The 24,369-nt window shown below is 33.9% G+C and overlaps 2 protein-coding genes across 2 annotated transcripts in view; both read left to right on the plus strand.

Annotated features, from left to right (window-relative positions):
• The window catches only part of LOC124366421 (vigilin), a 53,944-nt gene extending 35,724 nt beyond the window's left edge, over positions 1-18,220 (plus strand). The window contains exons 15-24 of the mRNA XM_046822965.1: positions 2,793-2,951; positions 4,152-4,286; positions 7,957-8,175; positions 8,903-9,038; positions 10,465-10,658; positions 13,962-14,090; positions 14,852-14,962; positions 15,142-15,339; positions 16,168-16,386; positions 16,584-18,220. Of these exons, the coding sequence (XP_046678921.1) occupies positions 2,793-2,951; positions 4,152-4,286; positions 7,957-8,175; positions 8,903-9,038; positions 10,465-10,658; positions 13,962-14,090; positions 14,852-14,962; positions 15,142-15,339; positions 16,168-16,386; positions 16,584-16,799 (1,716 nt within the window). The 3' untranslated portion in view covers positions 16,800-18,220. The remainder of the gene's footprint in view (positions 1-2,792; positions 2,952-4,151; positions 4,287-7,956; positions 8,176-8,902; positions 9,039-10,464; positions 10,659-13,961; positions 14,091-14,851; positions 14,963-15,141; positions 15,340-16,167; positions 16,387-16,583) is intronic.
• An 888-nt stretch (positions 18,221-19,108) lies between these two features.
• On the plus strand, positions 19,109-21,065 carry LOC124366422 (3-oxoacyl-[acyl-carrier-protein] reductase FabG-like). Its single transcript, XM_046822966.1, has one exon. The coding sequence runs from the start codon at positions 20,051-20,053 to the stop codon at positions 20,816-20,818; it is 768 nt and encodes a 255-aa protein (XP_046678922.1). The 5' UTR covers positions 19,109-20,050; the 3' UTR covers positions 20,819-21,065.
• The last annotated feature ends 3,304 nt before the right edge of the window (positions 21,066-24,369 follow it).

Here is a 24,369-nt window from a genome sequence, read left to right on the forward strand (position 1 = left end):
TTAAAGTTTGATCGGACGTGTACTATAACAATTTATTTTGAAAAGAACGATTCTTCACAAACATTTAAATATGATATTATTTAAAAATATTAAAGGTTACAATTTTTAGTGACATTTTCCCGAACGTCCGGTAAAATCGGACGTCGGCACTTTTCGGCCAACTTTTGTCGTCCGGTAAAATCGGACGTTGGCACTCAAAGGGTTAATGCGACAATATTGTTTAGTATTTTGTATATCATCTAACTGATAACCAAAGTGAGTTTAAACTAAATAAAACAATGACCAATTCCACCAACCACTCGACTAGAAAACAAATAATATATAAATGATCACTTGAATACAAAAATGAAAACCATATAGAAATTAATCGTATCTAAAATTTCTGCAACTTCACAGTTTTTAGTTGCAGAATGAAAAATTCAGTCGAGTCATACACTCAACTTGCCACACAAAAAAACTCAGCAAGAAATCTCAATTTTGTGGTGGATCCTGATTTCAGGTTATCACAGTAGACAATATGGAAGAAAATACTATACTGTGTACCAGAATAATTGGTGAAATCTGCCTTGTCAGAATATAGATTGGTGTGACCAATTGAAACAGTTTCCGCTTGTTAGTAGTGCTTGCATTTTTTGTGTTTAATTTATGGATAGATTTTACAAGTGTTTTTAACCATTATTTTCAGTAGTAAAGTCTTATCTCAATACAGCAGAACTCTCCCAAACTATCCCTAAAACTTGTTGCAACCATTAAGTCGTCTATAAATTAGGCTAGTCTTTTCAAATAAGAAAATCTTCTTTTGAGAATTACATGTTAGTTGTACTTAAAGTTGTGGGGAAATGTGTTCCAGCTATGGCAGATTCATAAGAAATTACGCATGTCAATAAGAAAGTTCTATTTTTTGAAAAACTGTTGTGATAAAGAACTATTAAGAACATTATATTATGCACTAATCCATTCACGGATGCAGTACGGAATAAATTGTTGGGGTGGGACGTTTAAATATCTAATTGAAAAATTAAGAGTTACTCAAAACTACTTCCTCAGAATAATTTTAAGTAAACAAAAAACTGACAGTTCATTTCCACTTTACGTTGATTTAAAAATATTACCGATTCAACATCTGTTTGTATATAAGGTGTTAAGAACCTTCTTTATTAGAAGCGGGAATAATGGAAACCAAAATTTGTTTTACTCTACCCGTAATGTACAACATGGTACAATAAGAATTCCTAAAGTGAAAAAAGAAATGTTTAGGCATTCCTTCCAATACCTTGCACCTAAATATTTTAATCAAATACCAATTTCTTTTAGGACTTGTAATTCATTTAAAGCAAATTGTGCTAAACTGTTTAACTGGCTTTTATTGCAGGAAGATGTTAATTTTTTAAATTATGTCCTCAGATAGAATGTAGTTCAGTTAGTTTAGCATGAAATTGAATTAGTATATTTACATATTATTATATTTATATATTTCTTATTTAATTATTTATTGTTACATGTGTTAAATGATATATTGTTGATTTGGTACGGTTATTGTTAAAATGTAATTGTTATTGTTAAGATTTTATTATTGTTATTGATGTGTTATTATTAGTTTAATTGTTGTTATTCTGTGTTGAGTTATTGATATAATGAATACCGACATGTATGTGTATGTATGTATGTATGTATATATATGTATGTATATATGTATATGCATGTGTGTATGTATATGTATATATTGTATATGATCTACAGTAAGATGAGTTAGTGCACTCAGTTACAAGAAGGAAGGAAAAGTTATATATTTGTTATTTCATTATTTATTTATTACATGTGTTGAGTGATATATTGTTGTTTTGGTACGGTTATTGTTAAAATGTTATTGTTATTGCTAATATATTATTGTTATTGTTAAGATTTTATTATTATTATTGATGTGTTGCTAGTAGTTTAATTGCTGTTATTATGTATTGAGTTATTAACGCCATGAATAACGACATATATATTGTATATGTTCTACAGTAAAATAAGTTAGTGCACTCAGTAACAAGAAGGAAGGAAAAGTTAGAATTGGATTAGCTTACCCAGATAGAGGTTAGTTACACACAACACAATACTTGTATCACTTGTATTAATTACCACACAATCACAACTATTGATTTTCACAACACAGCCACTTGTGACAGTTTAAACAAAATATAGGAAAACACAATATGGATAGGATAGTAAATTGTAAATGGATAGTTTAGTATTTATTTTTGATGAATTATGTCACTGAGTATCCAGAGTGACGCCGGCTAATGCATGACTGAATCAGGCACAATTTGGACAAACCTCTGTCTGAGAGCGAAACTGAACTTTGCTCTCTGAGCAGGTTAGACAACCAATGAAAATAAAATCACTGTTGGCCGGCGTTATTCAACAATATTTGGATATTCATAGAAACCTATCAGCTCTGGTTCACGTCAGTAGTATTAAAAAAATAAATAAAATAAAAAGAAAACACTACAATTGGAGGCTCGATTTTAAATAACTACATAAGTTGCTGGACTCTAGATTAAGTGTATTAATATTATTATTAGATTATATCACTGGCCACACTACTGGTAATAGTGGTCAGTAAATTCCGAAAAAGTTATTGTGAATTATACTTTGTAAATTATTGATGGAATAAAATTATTATTATTATATATTATTATTATTATTATGCTTACAAAATCTTTTAAAATGTCAACATTAATATTCATGACCATCATAAACAAACATTTCACACCTAGTTCTGAGTTCTGACCGTTGTTGTTTGTTAGGTCCAGATCCGAGGGCCTCAGGAGGACGTTGACCGAGCAAAGCAGCAGCTGCTGGAGCTGGCGAACGAGCGTGAACAGAACAGTTTCACTGCGGAGGTTCGAGCTAAACCACAACACCACAAGTATCTCATTGGCAAGAGTGGTGCCACCATCAAGAAGGTAGATCTTACATTGTTCACCTAACTTCTAAATAAGCCTTTAGGAACTTTTACATCTGTTGTGAGAAATAGGTAAATGCAGTTAATGTAACTAATACAAACGACAATCATTGTCTCTGGATGAACACTGTTGTCTTCAACTTATTTATCATTTTGTAAATAATGTATATTAGTTGAATTTTAAATTATTAAACACAATCATTGTTACAAATAATCTGTATTAAGTGAACTTTAAATTGTTGAGTGTAATCATTGTTTTAAATAATACCTATTTGTTGAATTTGAAATCATTGAACATAATCACTGTAATTAATAATGAGTTATTGTTGAATTTGAGATCATTGAACATAATCACTGTAGTTAATAATGAGTATTGTTGAATTTGCTATAGTTGAATATAATCAATGTAGTTAATAATGTGTATCATTGAATTTGAGATCATTGAACATAATCACTGTAATTAATAATGACTATTTGTTGAATTTGAGATCATTGAACATAATCACTGTAGTTAATAATGAGTATTGTTGAATTTGAGATTATGGAACGTAATCTTTGTTGTAACTTTTGTAGTTTAAATCTTTAAAAGACTTTTGGATGAAAATAAGTTTTACTATTATTATTATTAGATTAGGGTAAACAATTTCTGATATTTAAAAAATGAAAACCAAAATTATAAGTTTAGTAAACTTCCTTGTGAGGTTTTAAACATTATTTTTTATCTTTGTCAGGTTTTATATATAGCTTTATTTTTACTTACAGAGTCTCTTAAGTTGATGTTAGAAAACACTGTACATTCAGTTTCGTTTTAAATTACCCATTTCAATGATTTAGTTGAACAATTTTAAAAGATTGATTTTGGCTTTTTGAAATTTAAATTAATAACTTGGTCAAAAATTCTTTTATTAATTGCTTCAGCAATCAGTTGTACCAAGTTAAGTTTTGATATCTTGATATCAGCCTATAAACAGACTTTGGACGGGTGAACACACATCAGTTTGGATTGTTTTCTTACTGGTTGAACGGTAACTTGACAATTTTCACGACAAGCATTTCAGTCTCCTAGGGATAATTGTGTATAATCTACAGCCTTAATACGAATTCAGGTACACATTTTCATTGAAGTAAAGTTATAAATTTGCAAAATAAAGAGAAAATATTTCTTTGTGGGAAAATTATATGTGACTTGTTTTTCTACCAGCTGAGGGAAACCACCGGCTGTAGAATCATTTTCCCATCAGCCAGTGATGAGAATCAGGAGCTAATCACCATCATTGGCAAGCAGGAGGGCGTACAGAAGGCTAAGGCTGAACTGGAAGCTTACATCAAGGACATTGTAAGTTAGATTCAGCGATCTGTACCGATAAATTTGGAATAATCTTAGGTATTAATCTTAAGCAAAGACATGCTGGAAGGTTAGTGGTTTTTTTATTCTTCCAACAGGGAACATCATTAAAGAATATCTTATTAAAAAAAGACAACGTCCGATTTATAAATATGATTGATAGAAAATGTGTTTAGGAGCACATAAATAAAATGTAATTATAACAATAACCATAATCATTTGGTATTCTCATAATCTATAACCATTTTAAAATTATATAAGATAAGATATAATCAGGTTAAATGTATTTCCACAATTTACCATGTTTTACATCAGTCACAATTTGTATTATTAAAAGAGAAACAGATACTGTATTATTGTAAATGGAATACTGCAAAATCTCTGTATTCAATATATACAAACATAGTTTTCCAGTCTGAATCAGAAGGTGGGGGAGGGGGGATCTATTTAAAATTGTTTAAGTCTTAACACTAACAAACACATTATTTAAAAATTACAATTCATTAATGTTAAAATACAAATTTTTTAATATTATTTCTGATTGTCATTGTAACGGAACATGGACTCAGTAGTGAAATTTTGGAAAATATCAGAATACCAGAATATAAATTCATTGGAGGCTTCTCTAGAACACAAACACAGGAAGGGAGGGGTGGCAATATTCAGGAACATGGAATTCAAATGCAAGGTCAGTATAGTTTTCCATTTCCGACTCAGAAACAGAAATGGTATGTGAATCTATCTTGCTGAAAATAAATCTAAAAAAATGCAACTTATACCTGATGGGAGTCTACAGACCACCACACTCCAACTTGGAAAATACGTTAGACACAATCTCAACAGAATTGGACAACATTCACAATTTGAATAGCCCGATAGTCATAATGGGTGACATAAATGTGGATAGCTTGATTGACAGCCATGAAAATCAAAAAGTAATAGAAGCTCTAGGAGGGGTTCAACATAAACAGACTAGAACTACCCCCCACAAGAATTTCACACCACAGCCAGACTTCGATTGACACTATATGCACAAACTTAACTACAGAACAGATAACAAACTGTGTGATAGAAACAGGGCTGTCAGATCATACAGCACAAGTATGTAGTATAATGACAGACATGGAAAACCATACAGCAACGGGGTCAAAGGAAAAGGGTCATAAATAAACATAATATGGAAGAGATAAGAGCCCTATTAGCAACAACAAAATTGGTCAGATGTCACATCTAAAGAAAACACGGAAAGTGCTTTTTCAGCTCTAGACAGTGTCATAAAAATTACACTAGACTCTGTATGCCCATATAAAACAATAAAGAAAAAGAAAGCAAAAGCAAAAAGACTATGGGACGCTGAAAGCGAAGATCTAAAAAGATCCTACTTAGAAGCAACTAAACAGACAAAACATTACTGGAAATGCAATTGATAAAGAAAGTCACAGCTCTTAGAAAGAAAGACTATGATCTTAAGCTAAAAGATCTAAGGAAAAAACACAATGCGGATTTCATAGAGCAAGCACCAAATAAGTCAAAGGCTTTGTGGAGGGTAATAAATCAGGAAAAGAAAAGAAAAATGTGGAAAACGCATATCTTGAGAAAATGAATGTTGAAGGAGCTCTCTGCAAATCACCTGAAAAGATTGCCAAATTACCTAAATTGCTTTTTTTGCAACAATTGCAGAAAGAACACTTGAACAAAATAAAAATGAAAAACAACGTAAAATAATAAATCTCACAAACAACAACGCAGTTCAAAAACTTTCAATTCTCAAATACCACTGAAGAGGAAATAAGCAAAATAATTGACATAATGAAGCCTAAAACATCAGCCGGCATAGATGATATGACCTCTAAACTAATTAAATATTGCAAAAGTGAACTTACCATCCCACTTACGAACCTAATAAACAAATCCTTAAATGAAGGTATTTTTTCCCAGCAGCCTAAAAACAACTAAAGTCTACCCTAACTATAAAAAGGGCCAAATTACAGAGGCAGCCAGCTACCGTCCAATATCACTGGTCTCAAATTTTTCAAAAATCCTTGAAACGAGCTGTTTTGAATAGACTCTTAAAAACATTTAAGAGATCATAATCTTCTTACCCAAAGGCAACATGGCTTTATTGAGAAACAGGTCAACAACAAGTGCAGTCACACAACTTATCGAAAGCATCATAGACAAACTAGAACAAGGACACATAGCTTCGACATCTTGCTTGACTTCAGTAAAGCATTTGACACTCTGGATCACAAACTGATAATTGAAAAGCTCAAATCTCTTGGTGTCACTGGAAAAGAAGCTCAATGGTTTGAAAGCTACCTTGGAAACAGGAAACAACTGGTAGAGATTACTTACAAAGAAAATTATGTCCTACGCAAAATTAAATCTGAAATCCTACCATTGAATAGAGGTGTACCACAGGGATCCGTTCTTGGCCCTATCCTCTACATCCTGTTAACAAATGACTTCCCACAATACCTTGAAGAATTTTGTGAAACAGTCATGTTTGCTGACGATACAGCATTGATCACTTACAGCCAAAGATAAAGAACAAATGGAAATAAAACTCACATATAGCTTACAACATGGCAAAGCAGTACTGTTATCAAATGACTTAGTTTTAAATGAAGACAAAACCCATCAACTTATTTTCACACCAACTCCAAACCAACACCAAGGATTGCCAGACATTAAAACGGTAGACTCGAATGCATATTTAGGAATAACATTGGACAACAACCTTTCATGGACAGGCCATATAAAACAGCTCTGCAAGAAGTTAAATTCCAAACCTCTTTGTTATTAGAAGAATGATACAGATTAGTGATAAAAAAAACAGCCCTAACTGCCTATTACTCTTTGTTCGAGTCAAATCTACGATATGGGACTATTGGCCTGGGGTGGAACAAGTAGTACAAACCTCCAAACAGTACTTGTAATTCAAAAAAAGAGCCATAAGAACACTGAATGGACTAGGCTCGCATGAAACCTGCAGAGATGCCTTTAAGGAACTCAAGATAATGACAATAGTCTCCCTCTACATACTTGAGGCAATCCTCTACGTAGTGAAATCAGGACAAACCAGGATGGGAGACCAGCATAACTATAACACAAGGCATAGACGCAACTTCCTACTTGAAGCACACCACCTCAGTCTCGTTAAGAAGAAGCCCTCATACAGCGGCGCTGCCTTCTACAAACCAGTTGCCTGAAGAACTGAGGAGGACTGCCAGAAGAAAAATTGAAGACTTCCCTGAGGAATGGCTCTTAGACAGATCTGTATATTCAATTCAAGAATTCCTGGACTGGAGAAATCAAACACCAAGATAACAAAGAAACAATATAAAGATGTATTTTTTTTTTTTCTTCTCATGTTTTTAATTATTAAATTTAGATGTATTAATTAATAATTGTTGACGCACCACTGTACTCAATGTATATGTGAATAAAGATTGATTGATTGATTGATTGATTGATTGATTGATTGATTGATTGATTTTTGTATGGGATTATTTATTTTTAACATATTAGCTTTTGTCAAAACGTAATTACTCAACTACTTCTTTTTGTTCATTCAAATGTGTTGTCTGTCATTTGATTCATTTTGGATGTAAATGTTGGTGTTGTGTAGAATACTTATTTGTGTTGCTCTCTCTCTCAGGATAATGTGGTGGAAGATGATATGCAAGTGGATCCCAAGTACCACAGACACTTTGTGTCGCGCCGCGGAGAGATCCTCCAGCGAATCTCAGAAGAGTGCGGTGGCGTGTCCATCTCCTTCCCTCGGGCTGGAGTCCAGAGCGACCGGGTGGTGCTGAAAGGTGCTCACGAGTGCATCCAGACAGCCAAACAGAAGATTCAGGAAATTGTGGAGGACCTGGTATGTTTCCTGTAATGTCGGAAGTACGATTATGATAGGAGACGTAGTTGTGTTGTTGCATTTGTTTAATGTAATTTTTCCATATTCAAAATCCATGTAAACCTGGAAGTTGTTAATTATGAATGGGGTGATTCACCAAAGAGTCTACATAAATTCGTAGTAATTGGTTTTCAACAACCTGGCTGGATTTGTCAATGAAATGTTGATTTGAGATGTTGAAAATGCTTACTGGTTTCAATAAAATAACCTTTGTTACATTCAGCTCATTCAATGTTTTGGGAGTAAAGGTTAAAAGGAAAGACTTCGAGTTTGAGGGAAAGGTAAAGAGCTTTATGTTTGTTGATGTTGGAGGTTGATGTTTGTTGGGCTGTTTTAAGAGTATTTTTTGATCTCTATCCTCTAAATGAGACAACAGTCCTTGACTTGATTATCTACTTTAACTAAACCTGTACTTTTATGGAAAGACCTTTTCTGATGGCAATAAGTAAACGTTTGTGTTCAGTTGGCTAAATTAATTTCTTTTAACAAGGGAAGTCAAAACTTTATTCTCAGATACATACAGTGTATAGCTTAATTGGGGGATATGCAGAACAATAAATGGAAATCTTTTTCTTTTTTATTTTCAAGGAAAAAACATGATTTGTACACTGTTCCAAACGTCTACCCTTGCATCTTTACTTACTGTATGTGGCTTGCACTGTTCAACTAATACTTGTGTGTGTTACAGGAGTCAATGGTGACTATAGACTGTGTTATACCCCAGAAATTCCATCGCACCATTATGGGGCAGAGAGGAGCCAAGGTACAAGATATCACTTACAAATTTGATGTCCAGATCAAGTTCCCTGAGAGGAACTTTCAGGGTAAGTTGACAAGTTGAGTTAGTTGAAAGTACTCGTATGTTTCTGTTGTTGTTGCCATTAGAAAAGGGACAGAAACGTTCTGTAATGTCTTTATGAAGTTCTTAAAGATTTATTAAGGAAAGAGATTTTACGTATAAATTAATGGTTGTATCGTATTGAAATGTAAGTTTTGGGGGGTTTTGTGTGGGATTTAAAACAACTACGTTTGCTGATTTTTACCCCATTAAATTGTAATTTTATAATTCATTTGTATTTTTTGACTTGGATTGTCTAGTTTCATAAAACCTAACCTAATCACTAAATTAGGAGTGATTTCAATATTAACAAAATATAAATTTTGTTTGGAATAATCATTTATTATTTGAAATTAAATTCTTTGTAGCAAAAAGAATATATAAAATATACACCATATAACCATATACATGGTTGCATATTTAGCTTATTAGAAAATAGAATCTAGCAATCATGAAATATACTGATGGTCTACCTTTTTGCTGATTTTGTTTTTTAAAAAATTGAAATAGGTTACAGTAATACCTCGGTTATCGGAAATAAGAACTAAACATGTTTCCGATAATTTGAGATATTATGTTAAGGCGTAGAACTACCAGGAAATATACGTTGTACGGAACAAGAATAATATTTTACAGAACAATTAATTGAAATCAACTTATTTGTTTTTAAAAAATAAAATCAGATGCCAGGGTGTAGCCAGCGAGGTGGTCGAAGGGGTCTGGACCCCCCCCCCCCACACAACAAATGTTTAATCTTTTCAATTACTTTTCTACTAAATGATTATTATTAGTATTTAAATAATTCAGTATTACTGACATGTACTGCTGAAAGAGCGTTCTCAACAAACAAAACGTGCCAAGAACTTTTTAAGGAACAAGGGCCTTACTCTCTGTCCACTACGGGAAAAATATCAGTAGTCTGGACCCCCCCAGTTTTTTCTGGCTACGTTCTTGATCACATGTAAGAGTAAACAAATTGCTACTGAACTTGCTTTGCGCGTACTAAGCGATAGCGGTGGTATTGCTGGTACCAGTAGGATCAGCTAGTGCGGCACTAACATTCTAAAATAAGAGGTGGTGGATTATTGTCAATATAATATTGGGGTTGCTGTTTTTCCAAATTATCTTTTCTTCCTGTAGCTTCTCCATTTGATGATGTTACTGGAACTGTTTTCACTACTTCTCAAATTTGTCCGCTAATCAGGGGTTTACTATATTACCACTATTAATTGTGATTTACTAAGTACGTATTTCATTCAAAACGTATAACGTATATTCCTTTATTTATGTTTAAGACTTATGAACAGCTTCCGTTTAGATGTGTGTTTTTAAGTTTCATTTATGACATACGATGATTTTGAGTGATTATTACTCCTTTGGATGTTTTCTCATCGACATGTAATGTCTTGCAGAGGATTACACACAATCGAATGAGTACTATGACGGTGAACATGCAGCAGAGAATGGAGAAAACAATCTGATGAACGGAGATGCCAACCCTGTCCCATCCATCAAGGCCTGTGACATCATTCGCATCACGGGCAAGCCGGAGAATTGTGAGGCGGCCAAACAAGCTCTCATCAACAACGTTCCCATCACAATCCAGGTGACTTGCGCAACGCTTAGTGCAAACCGATAAAGCGAAAATTAATAAATTGTATGTAAATCTATAATTAATTTACGTCCCAAATTATCTTTACATCACTGCTGTTTAAAGCATTTTATCATTATTAGAATATTCTGTTAAATCCATTTTGGTAGTTAGTAAGATATACCAACATAAGCTTAAATTAGTAAATATATATATATATATATATAAAGGTGTAATTAATACTGATCCAAATGCTTTTGAATTTTTCTTATATTTGTATAGTTTATATTTAATTATTTTTTTACGTCTAAAATGTAGCAAAAAACATCAGGTTTGTAAAGCTCAAAAGGAAAGTTTATAAATTATAGCAAAATTATAAAAGATAAATACAGGGCATTTTACTTAAATTAGTGTATTTATTTATAAAAATAAAATAGATCTATTTACGAAACTGTTTATTTCAAATAAATTTTAATTAAATTGATTACACCTCATTGCGCTATAAAACAAGATAAATATTTCAAACTAATCACAACACTACCACACAATGAAGAATAATAACGAGATACGTAGTAGACACGCACTCGTGACAACCGAGAGAGCAGTAATACATGCCACGGATATGTTTGGTTATGGCTCTTTAGGAGACGCAGAACTGTCAAGCAGGTGGTCAGAGTGTGACAAAGGGCGCTCCCCTCCCTCTGCCGCTGGGTGAAGGTTGTTTATAAATACTTCCATGGCAATTGCAATAAGCACGGAGCGTGCACAGGACACTTTGAAGGCTTTTTGTAGATTAAAAAACTCTTTTTCAAGAGTCATAATCTATATCGGATATAACTGTATTTGGCATTTTGGTCAAAGTCTTACCATTCTAATATATCCATCTACGGCGTGGGAAGGGTTAAATAACACAGAAGAATATTTATTTTATGAATGGGGAAAAGCCTTTTTCCATAAAATTTGCCATTTCAATAATTATAGTTGTTTGAAAATAAAATATAATTTTTTGTGTGTAAAAAAATTTTTTTGGTATCTCTATTTTACTTGTTATTGTGAGGGTGTGATAAAAGAGTGGGTTAGTTTAACCCATTGGCGACGGATGACGTATATTGCCCGTCATCATGTATACAGCGCGTAAAGACGGATGACGGACAGTGTCCGTCATGAATTTTTGGGATTTGTTCAATCGATATAATTCTCGGTTATTTGTATGGTTATTCCGTTCACCAACAAGCGATCGATAGTTGAATCGTATTATTCGGTATCTAACATCCGAATACAAGAAACTGAATGCAAAAAACCGAACATAAACCTGGAATACCGTAACTGTTTGCAATAGAACAGCGATCAGTCGAGCAACATGGCGTCTCGCGATGAAGTGTTTTTCTCCGTTCGTCGGAGTTATCTGCGTATGTGGATAATGTACTGAATGAAAGTGATAGTGATAGTGGTGATTTAGATGGCGAAACTGTGAATATCAATGACGATAATGATGAAATCAGTGACAATGACGGGCGAAGTGATAGTAGTGATGACGATGACGGACAATGACAATAGGCCTAACCTCCAAACTTGGACCTGGACAAATGACACAAACACAGTAAGGCAAATCAACTTTACTGGAAATTCAGGTATAAATCCAATTGTTTCCAGGCAATTGAATGCTGATTGTACAGAGCTAGATGTATTGAATCAATTTCTAACCAATGAGTTTCTGGGATAAAGTTGTAAGTGAAACTAACAAGTATGCTAGGGAGAAAATTCTTGGTGGAGGTGATGTTAGGCCTAATAATAATTGGACTGATGTAACCAAGGATGAAAATGAAGGCTTACTTTAGCCTTGTTGTTTTGATGTCACAAAACCCAAAACAAAAAGTAACTGAACTATTGGTCTCGCAGACAAATAATTCATTGTCCTATCTATAGTGAGGTTATGTCACGCGACAGATTCAAATCTATTTCTAGATACTTACACTTTTCATCCTCACTTCTGCAAACTGACAAACTAAGGAAAATCCGACCAGTTGTTGAATTACTTTTGTCATCATTCAAAAGGGTATTCAAACCTGGAAAAGTTTTGTTGTATTGACGAAAGTTTGATGTCCTTCCGAGGAAGGTTAGCCTACATCCAATTCAACCCTTCAAAAAGGGCTAGGTTTGGAATTAAGATTTATAAGGTATGTGATTCTGTAACAGGGTACTGCTACAATTTCAAGATATACACTGGGAAGGAAATTACCAATGACACTACAATGCTAGTTAGTGAACAAGTTGTTTTGACAATGACAGAAGACTTAGTTGGTGAAGGTCGACTTATGTTTATGGACAATTGGTATTCATCGCCAAACCTTTTTTTGGAGCTCCTAAAACAGAGATACTTATTGCATTGGTACATTGAGAGCCAATAGAAAAAATGTTCCCAAGGAAATAAAAAAAGAAAAACTGAAGAAAGGAGAAATAACATTTCGCTCAAGTAATAACATGTTGTGTCTGAAATGGAAAGATAGGAAGGATGTGTGACAATGCTTTCAACATACCACGAGAGACCAGATTTCCAAGAAGTAACTTCTCAGCGAGAAAGTAGAAAACAAAATCCAGTAGTAAGCCTCAAACCAAATGTTGTTGTAGATTACAACAAGTATATGTGTGGGGTAGACAAGCAGGACCAAAAACTTTCCTCCTTTTCCAGTAATGCGTAGAGAAGTGCCAAAGGGTACAAAAAAATATATTTTTTTTACCTTTTTGATATTGCATTATGTAATGCTAGTATTGTACACAACTTGGTCACTAAAAAGAAAATTCATCTTTCAGAATTTAGGCTAAACATTGTTGACCAGTTACTATCAACAGTTCAGCTTCCTGATAGGCCTACAGGAGGGAGGCCTTCACTAGACCAACCAATGAGGCTACAATGTAAACAATGGGGACATTTCATTGAAAAAATTCCTCCAACAAACAAAGCTAGACCATCCAAAAGATGTTAAAGTGTGTTATGATCACGGAAGGCGATCAGAAACAATTTACCAATGTAAAAAATGTAAAGTTCCTTTACATTTGGAAAACTGTTTTGAAATTTTTCATACAGTAAATAAATACTAAAAAAAGTAAAAATGTATTTGTAATTATTTTGTAAATATATACCACACATGAATTCCACAACAAAAACTTTTTTACAGGTAAGTTATACCACCATAACTGAAAAAAACTATTAAACGTTTTTTTTAAACAAAAAAAAACTCAGTCCTGGGTTGTCACAAATAGCGTTAAAATCTCAGTCCTCCAATGGGTTAATAATGTAAGTGTGTTTGGTGGCTCCAGGTGGATGTTCCATTCGACTACCATCGTTCCATCATCGGCCAGAAAGGCCAGTCCATCCGAGAACTGAGCGACAGATTTGATGTTCACATTGAGGTCCCCAACAGTGATGATCATCTGGACTATATTAAGGTACATCTTGAGTCACAGTCCTCGTTTTAAAAATCTGTCCTCATTCTAAAACCATCCCGTCTCTGTCCCGTCTGGGCATAGTACAAAGTAAAATTTAAAAAACAAAAATTTTAGTACAAATTTTTTTAGGTAATTTGAAATACATTTTTACCTCCAACTAAGAACAAGTTGATTTTACTATTAAGAGGGCTTTTTGTTGTTTACTTATTTTCTTTTGCTCGTTATATCAATGATTTATTATATACGTATTTCATTAGTTATATTCGACACTTTTGTTAGATAGTTTTACTATTCTGTTTTTAATTACAGCTTTTTTTAATAGAATAAAAAAAAAATAAAAAAGTGAAATGTTATTTCACTACTATGCCTATAAAAATTCTTAAAACAAGTAATTTTTACTATTTAAACCATTTTTGTTTTACAAAATAAAGCTAAATTTTTTCAAGTTTGTTATAATGTTTTTTGGTTTTGTATGAAAATTTTTCAAAACTAAGATTAAAATTTAAGAATTCATCATTTCATTATTATTAATATTATACTGTATAAAGAACCCAAAATAATAGTGTTTTTAGCAATTGGTCTTTAAAAAATTTAAAATATGCTAAACCTATAATACATAAAAACATACTGGGGACTGCAATGTTATACCTGGAAATTATTTCAGTTGAATATAGAACTGAAACACCAAATTTTCCCTTAAAAAATTCTATTTTCTCCTTAAGTGATATTATAGTATTTACAACAGTCTGCTTGTTTTGCAGATCACAGGAACAAATGAAGCTGTAGAAAGTGCCAAAATAGCTGTAGAAGAGAGAATAAAGGAAATTGATGCTGAGAGAGAAGATAGGTTACTAAAGTCATATGAGCTAGAAGTAAGTATTTCTTCTCCCCAAATAATTTTACTTTGATTACTCTTTCGTAATTATTTATATATATTAAAACTCTAATTATTTCTGTATTTTTTTTTTTTCAATATATTAAAACAGTTTTGCTTTGTTAGGAAATTGTATTTTTTTAAATAACAACTTTATTTAACTAAATTTCCTTACAGTTTGAAGTTGAGCCTGAGTTTCATCCAAAAATCATCGGGAAGCGAGGCCTGGTGATCAATAAGATCAGGCAAGACCATAACGTCCAAATAACGTTTCCTCGTCGTGGTGACGAGAATGAGAAAATCATCAAGATTGTTGGTTATGAAGACAAGGCCATAGCTGCAAGAGACGACATACTAAAGCTTGTCAGCGAACTGGTGAGTCAACACGTAAAATCATGTTTGCTTGTAAAATTCCAATTTTTTGTCAAGTTGTAACAAGGCTCACAATAGTTACGTTTTATGTAACTTGCTATAAAAAGGCCACAGATGGAGCATGATCAACTTTAGCAATGTCTTCATTACCAAACGGCCATCATCTTGATCCGTCACGCCAGGTAGTGATTGATAAATTGATTCCGCACCCTGGTAGCCATCGGAGAAGACGTGTCACAACGCATTCTGACATGACATGTCTAAATTGATAAAAAAAGTCCTTATTGTTATTACAACTAATTTCTGCCATACCGACTAAACAACAATCAAAATAAAAATAAAAAATTACAGTAGCAACTTTAAAAACGTAATTGAGAAAACAACAACGTTCTGTTTCTAACGTCCAGGTAAAACGTCACTATGTGCTTTCATAACAGTTCCGAAGTTGACCGTTGGAGTGTAGTAGCAATTAAATAGCACTACTTTGGATTTGTAGTAGTTCAAATAAAGACTACTGGAGGCCAATATGTATTTGTTAAAAACTGAAATTTTTATATTGTTATAAAGCAAATTTTGTTTGTAATGATATGCATCATATTCTGCGTTTAATTAGAAAAAACAACACAAGATTATGAAAATCTGTTGGGTAGTTATTTTACAACAGCTTTTTCCCAAAAGCTTACAAAATATGCAAAATAAAGAGTTTAGATACTTTTGCGTATTTAATTGGAATTTTAATATAATTATTTTGTCTATTTGTGTTGTATACTCATTCTTAGACACGATAACTACCCACTGACTGTGTGAACTAAGTACAATTCCATGTTCCAGAGTGGCTTGGCCAAGGTTGAAGTGTTCTTGGACAGTCGAGTACACTCCAGGCTGATCGGCACTCGAGGCCGCAGCATCCGCAAGATCATGGACCAATTTAATGTTGAGATCAAGTTCCCACGCTCGCAGGATCCTGAGCCTGATCTTGTCATCATCACGGGCAACGAGAACGACTGTGAGGAAGCCAAGGATCACCTGCTCAATTTGGAGGAGGAATACGTAAGTTGTGCTCACTTATTATTTTTACCTGTAGTTAAGAGGATCACAATACACACAATGGGAACCCTGTAAAAGGAGCTTTACAATATTATTAAAATTTTTATAAGTGTGTTCTCTTGTAGCAGAATCCAAGATCCAACGATCCAAAAAAGAATGGATCACGTTTCCATTACATTAATTTTTCCGTATATTAACAGTTGCAAGACGTCAGTGAACCACCTACATACAGAGAAGAGACTAACAACTTCTTCGGAAACCACAATGTGAAGAGCGAGGCTTCTGGTTTCGTCGTGAAAGGAGGGCCTTGGGAACAGAAAGCTCCGGACACGAACAGCACAGAAGACTTCCCGACATTCGGAGGTGGTAGCAGCCACACACCTCAGTCATCGTTGCCGTGGGGGCCCCGCCGCTAGCCCGCCCCCCCACCACCCACTCACGACAAACTGGACCATCCGATCTTCCATTCGTTTTGTTTATTTGAAACACATCAAAACCTTTAATGAGTAGGATTAACTACCCTGAGTTCAGGAGTGTTTAAATATTATTGTTTACTCAAATTATCGCTTGATCATTGTTTTCTTACACATGGATTACTTTACTGGCTTAATGTTGTTTGGTTATCAATCGTCTTGAACTTATTAGTATGTTATAGTGCAATATTTATTTTGATTATGGTGGAAAATTTACTTAATAACGGAAAGTACGGTCTTTCTCGAGACGTTTTCATCTTTCCCTCCTGTTTACTGCTTGCTGCATTGGTTAATGACCCGGCACGTTCATGGATATCTGAATTCGGTCGCTCGAAGGAATTTTACATTTTTATTTTTCTGTTAATGTATATGAATTAGTTTTATCTGAAAGTCTCATGTAATTTTATACAATATTTATATAATAAGTTTTGAATAAATTTACCATTTATAATTTGCCGTAGTGTACTGCGACAGCTACTAGTTTTATGGAATGAAAGATTTTTTATTTTAACTGTTTTGTGTAAAAAGACAGTCAACCAGTTAATTGCGTCTTCCTCGACAGACTTTAAAGTCGTGAATCCTTAAATAGTTCCTCTTGCGTTTCCTTCTCTGTGCAATTTACATTATTCTGTTAGCTTTACAGTTGTTTGTTCGATCATTTATTTGTTTTTGCTTTTCGGTGAAATCTGGTGCCTTTTACTATTTTATCATAGTTTATTTTTCAGAAATAGTTATCATTTGTGCGATTCTGTTCATAAATCAGACAACCACATCACTTTGCACCCTAAAAGCAATACCTTCTAAGTCTTTTGTAGCGTGTTTTACTGACAATACTGTCTTTTTAAACGTGGTTAATTCAAAGTACATTTGGCTTCGAGCCGAAACGTTCATTTTACTCAATCTAAGTGAAAGTTGATAAATATTGTTGAATTAATTTATGTCACAATAGATATTATAATTATTGTTATATTTTTTGTTAGTCTTTCTATTGATATATTTTGAACCAATTTTGTAGAGTTTTATATAAGCATGAGTTTGTTGTGTTCTGAGTCATTGTATAGAGAGAAGTTTTCTTTTACAGGTTTTTATGTTGTTATTGTTAAAATGTTAAAAACAATAAAAATTGTAAAATAATTAATAGACTGAAAAAAAGTTAAAAAGTATATATTTATAAGTGAATCAAGGGAGATTTATCCGCGCTGTGTCCCGGATAACTGTCCACATCCACAAATGGGGATTTGCCATTTCCGGAAAGTTGAATGTGTGATCATATTTTATATTACAAGGAAATGTAAATATATTATGTAGGCCCTCACTGTCGTTGGGTGGATAATATTCTTACGAATAAAGATAATAATACCCAACTTTTTCTTTATTTCATACCCTGTGTACCTATCTTTTTTCAAAAATAATTAATAAAATAAATAAAAAATAAAATAAAATTCATGCTAATATCGTTCTTCCCAAGTAATTCATTTTACTTTTCATATGATGACCTTACATTTTACCTGTATAGGACATTAGTTTTTGTTATGTTTTTTTTTTCGGATGTTCGTTTCCTCATTATGAGTAATAAAGAATTTTAAGTCATTTTAACGGGCAATAGGTAATGATATGCTGCAGTGGCAACTCTTCTGGTGATAAATGAAAAGCCATCAGCCTTATACCATGCATACTACATTCAATATGTATGGTCAATACATTGTAATTCCAGGAAATATTAATTAACAAAAAGAGCTTGCTCCTCAAACATTATATTTAGCCATCATAGTTAACCTTATAAAACATCAAGAAACGTTACTGAAAAAATGTCATTAAATTATCTTAAGTGTTTTCAAAATGGCTGTCATTAAAACTTTTAAACTTTGAATATCTTAAAAACCAGCAATTTTTCTCAAGAATAAAAGTTTTAGAGAATTTTATCACGAATTTATTGACATCAAAATTATTGAAATCAAATAAACAACTGATTTAGAGCAGATTTACTGTGACAAGACATGGCCCACATTGAGGTTCTCAGCAAATAGCCAACAATACAAAATCAACGGCAGCTGTCAATGTGGGCCATGTCTCATTATAGTAAATCTGCTTTAAATCAGTTATTTGTTATTTGATTTAAATAATTTTGGTGTTAATAGATTTGTGATAAAATCCTCTAAAAACTGGTATTCTTGAGAAAAATTGCTGGTTTGGAAGATTTTCAATGTTAATTGTTTTAATGGCCACATTTTGAAAATACTAAAGATAATTTCATGATATTTTTCAGTAACAGGTATTGTTATTGTAAACATTTGAGCCAAACTTTCTATAATTTTAATTTATTATTTTTTAAGATATTAATTTTTTTATAAAGAAAAATACAGACAGATGGTAAACTAAGCATCGGAGGGAGACCCATGTTCATATGGTGAAATATGTTTGTCTTGACCTGAACAATAATGTGGTATCCAGAGAGTTACGGGACACCCTGTATAATAAAGAATCCCCAAACCCTAACACTAAATTTATTCATATTATTATGTACAAAATTAAGTGTGTTGTATTGAGGTAATAAATAAAAAAGTTAGTGTCACAATATTTAAGTTTGTGGGCCTGTTCACTCAAATTGTACCTCAATAAAGAAATCATTGCTATTTATTTCTTCTATATTATGTAAATGATGGATCATAATAATGTTTAACTAGTCAGACAGTCGTAGTGAAGAATAATTTTTTTGTCAATATTACAAGTTAAAAATCTCACATATTTTTTAATTGAACTTGGTAGGTGCAGTGCTATTTTATAAATTCATTATTTTTTATTTGAATCTACTTGTATCTAAAGAAGAAAACAAAACCTACAATCGTGTTTTTAGGTCATGGTTTGCTATAACATTATAATTTTATCAGGTTTAAATTATTACAAAAGTATGTATGCATGTTTTATTAACATATGGTGTGCATAAATTGATAAGAACAATATATGATAGTTTTCTGATGCCCTTTCTCCAATCGCGTGATGACACAACACATCAACCTGTATTTTATAATTCAGACTGGTTATCTTTGTGTTAAGCACTTTATCATTAGAGGTTTTCCATGTAACACCAGCTGTGTGCTGATAAGATTGAAAGGTTCTGGAAGGAAATCATAATTGGCCATTGTGTTATTAGTGGTGCTTACAGGGAACATTGTACAGTTACGAGAAAAAAAATCATGTTTGCTGAAAAAGTCGTGTTGATTACTGGAGCAGGCTCTGGGATCGGAGCGGCGACAGCAGTAAAATTCGCAAAATCTGGAGCAAAATTGTCACTCACTGGTAGGAACGGAGACAACTTGCGAACAGTTGCTATAGAATGTGAAAATCTAAGCAGTGAGAAGCCATTGGTAACTATTGGGGACATTTTAGTTGAAGACTCCATCGAGAACATTCTGAAACTGACCATAAATCACTTTGGAAGGCTCGACGTCCTCATCAACAACGCAGGAATCGCTGAGAACGGATCAATCGAAAACACTTCCGTAGCTCAGTTCGACCGTGTTTTCAACACCAACGTCAGAGCAGTCTACAACATGACTATGAAAGCGGTTCCGTTCCTGATCCAGACGAAGGGTAACATCGTGAACGTGTCCAGTTTGACAGGAACACGCGCTTTCCCTGGCGCGTTGGCCTACGGTATGTCCAAAGCTGCGGTCAACCAGCTGACCCGGTGCGTGGCCTTGGAGCTGGCTAGCAGACAGGTCAGGGTGAACAGCGTCAACCCAGGAGTGGTCAGAACCGAGCTCCAACGTCGAGCAGGAATGAGCGAACAGGCCTACCAGAAGATGATCGAGAACTGCAAGTTCACTCACGCTCTCGGGCGGTCAGCCTCCCCAGAAGAAGTTGCTGATGCCATTCACTTCTTGGCGAGTGAAAACTCCAGCTTTATCACTGGAATAAATCTCCTGGTAGACGGAGGGCGCCATGCAATGTGCCCCTACTGAGAGATCCATCGTAAATATGTATTTTTAAGTTAAACCCTTTTCAAGTTTACTGTAGTTGTGCTTGACTTCATTGCAAAGAAACAAACTTTTTGTTTGATTTAGGTGTCATTGTGGATTAAGTGGAATTTTCCCTCTGTTACTAGTTCATTTGCCGAAGTTTACAATCTTTAGTTTAGTCTCGTACTAACTTGATGAATTGTGTTTGTGAGTTTATGTGTTGAATGAATTAAAGCATTTATAATGTCCATTTTATTGTTTTCAAATATTTCCTTTGTCAAATGTGTATTTCGTTCCAAATTTTTAGTTGACGTGAAAAAGACTGAACAAATTTTCTTGGGACAAGAAGCTTATATATTGCACTTAGTCCTGTACGAACCTTAGCGCTGCTTCCGGAATGACAGGATATTCAGAATGGGTAAGGTTAGGGGTAGGGGCCGCCTCCTATCGAGATCCACGAGCAAGAATTAGGGCACTATCTCAAAGTCATGTCCCCCCGGAAGAAGGGGAGGCCAGCTCTGAACCAGCCTCTCCAGAAGCAGGCAGGGGGTAGCACATTCTTGTTGAGGCTAGCAAGAACCTCTGATACTTATGGAACAAACCCCACCAACTCCAACAATCATCTCCCACAGTAGACTAGACTTATCGAACTACCCTTGTATCCTAGAATCTCAATATTTCCGGTTAGTGATGTGCCGCTCCATAAGGTTACCCATATTTAAGTGACACATCGGTTTTTGCTGTGCCCAGTGTGGGTTCACCTGGAAGGTATAAACCAGCCAGAAGTGATCCCTGCTGGGACATTGGATTAGCTTGAAAGTATATAAGAAGAATACACACATTGTTATAGCATGATTCTAAAAACAAGCCACCAAACTTTGTGAAATGGTTAAACACATTAGAGTAAAGAAAAGCAGATTACTCAAGCATAAAAAATCACAGAAATCAGCAATTCTTTGCAAATACAGTGGTGTATGAATCGTGTTGACTTGTGTACTATAATAAATGTTAAACCGGTTGTGTCTGATTGACTGCCTATAAAGAAATATCCGAACTGTCTCATTATAAGGTGATCACCATTAGTTTGTGTATGCACAAACAATAACTAACTTGTTGAAAACTATGAGTTGTAACATTTTTGTTGTTATTTTATTTTCTATTATTTTTTTTAGTGGTACATGTTATTATTTTTCAAAGACAAACACAGAAATGAAACAAAGATTGTATACTAGAGAAATAAAATTTGCTTAATTTTTTTAATACTTAGAAAGTTTATGCAAAACTGATAAAATTATTAAAATTTATCATGGAAAGTATAATATGATTTCTTTGATGAAGAATTGATGTAAATTTTTTAACGCCTTTCAAATCTTAATGAATTTGAATAAAGTTATCCTCTATTTTCCCTCTCTCTCTTATTCTAATCATGAGCCAAAGTTTGAGGGTCAAAAAAAAAAACATACAGGGTTTGGCAAAAAAAAACCTCCCCGTTTTGAGCAAGCCACTGCGTGAGTTGTAGTGGGGGTACAGATGTGGAGGGGGTATTGTTCCTTAGCGGCGTACGTGCCATTTTCAGTGTTCGCCATGGCTTGGCTCGGTGAGCATCGGGCGTTTGTTGTGGAGGAGTTTATTAAAAATGGCGGTTCTGTGATTTCTACTCAACGAGCGTTTCGGATTCGATTCGAACTTGGCCGACGTGATAGTGTTCCTGATGCGAAAACGATTAGACTGTGGGTGTCAAACTTTAGACAAACAGGGTCAGCATTAAAAAGAAAACCAACTGGCCGACCTCGTACTCCAATAACACCGGAGAATGTGACGCGAGTGAGAACATCCATCCAACAGTCTCCAAAGCGTTCGGCGGTTAAACATGCAGCTGCCCTGGGATTGTCAGAAAGGAGTGTAAGGAGAATTCTGCATAAGGAACTTCATCTGCATCCCTACAAAATACTGGTTGCCCAAAAGTTGTCTGAAGAAGATTATGAAACTCGCAGGGCTGCATGTGATGACATTTTGCAAAACATTCCCCCAGATGCTGTCTTCATTTCTTCTGATGAAGCCCACTTCCACTTGTGTGGAACTGTTAACAAACAGAATTTCCGCTACTGGGCTGCAGAAAATCCTAAGGAACTCCACTAACAACCACTACACAGCCCAAAAGTCACAGTTTGGTGCGCTGTTGCGAAATTTGGTGTGTGGGGACCGTACTTTTTTGAAGAAGATGGACAAACAGTAACGGTCAATGCCAATCGCTATTGTCACATGATAGAGAAATTTTTCCGACCCAAGATCAACCAGTTTGTTTTAGATCATGAGGAAGAAGAAATTTGGTTCCAACATAACGGAGCCACAGCTCACACTGCTCGGCGGTCCATGGAAATGTTAAGAGAGTTGTTCCCTGGACGTCTTGTTTCTTTAAGAGGAGACATTTCCTGGCCCTCAAGGTCACCCGACTTATCACCTTGTGATTTCTTTCTGTGGGGCTACCTAAAGGCTGAAGTGTACAAACATCGTCCCAGAACTCTGCAAGAACTAAAAGATGCCATTAGGCAGGAAGTGGCAGCCATTCCAAGGGAAGTTACACAAAGAACTATGGAAAACTTCAGGGAAAGACTTCGTGAATGTCTTAACAATGGGTGACATCATTTATCGAACATAATTTTCAAAACCAAGTAAAGTGTACTAAGTGATGTAAAATGGCATCATATAGGCTATTGACAAATATAAGTAATTGTTCTGTATGTTTCTTATTCTTTTTGCAAATACCTATTGAAATCAGGGAGGTTTTTTTGCTGGACCCTGTATAATGATTTGCTAATTTATGATAGTTTCACTTGTTACTGACTTAGGAAGAAGTCAACTTTTTTTTTAAATATCAACTCACGCTGTCTATGATAAATAATTGTAGGGGAAATCATTAAGAACTCAACCGTTCAAAAACTTGTAAGTTAAAGTATGTTTGCTAATACATTTTGGACTAACATATTATTTGATGTATTTTTAATACTGTACAGCACAATACAATACTTATAAACACAAAAATAAATAGTTGTAAATTGATAAACATAACAAAACAGTCAACAATAAGGAAAAACAATTTACTTTGATTTTTATTGAATTCCCTCATTTTTATTTATTGAATATTTATGAAAACGTCTGCAATCATTTAAAATAATTTATAATCATTTACAATCAAGTAATATTAATCATGTACTCCCAGTGATAGAGCAAAAGATATATTTAAAAGTTTGGCTGATATTCTACACAGTGCTTCTGTAATCCTTTTGTATCAAACATTATGAATGACGTAAAACATAATTACATTTTATTACTAGTACAATAAATTTTTTATGAATGGGTATTTTATATTCACATAACTCATATATTATATTTCTGCATGAGTAACCCATGATTATAACTCATCATTACTTATTACATATTCAAATAATGTTTTGAATTCAATAATGTGTTGATTTTGTTTATATATTCTAAAATTGTTTTTCCTCTAGTTTGATTTGACTTGAAAGCAATGAACACTTCCTAAATCAATTACA

Source organism: Homalodisca vitripennis, chromosome 7 (assembly GCF_021130785.1).
Source record: "Homalodisca vitripennis isolate AUS2020 chromosome 7, UT_GWSS_2.1, whole genome shotgun sequence".
In the NCBI taxonomy this organism is placed as follows: domain Eukaryota; kingdom Metazoa; phylum Arthropoda; class Insecta; order Hemiptera; family Cicadellidae; genus Homalodisca; species Homalodisca vitripennis.

Bases quoted from the DNA above. Each gene is read 5' to 3' on its own strand.
- LOC124366422 (XM_046822966.1), top strand. From the start codon at position 20,051: ATGTTTGCTGAAAAAGTCGTGTTGATTACTGGAGCAGGCTCTGGGATC.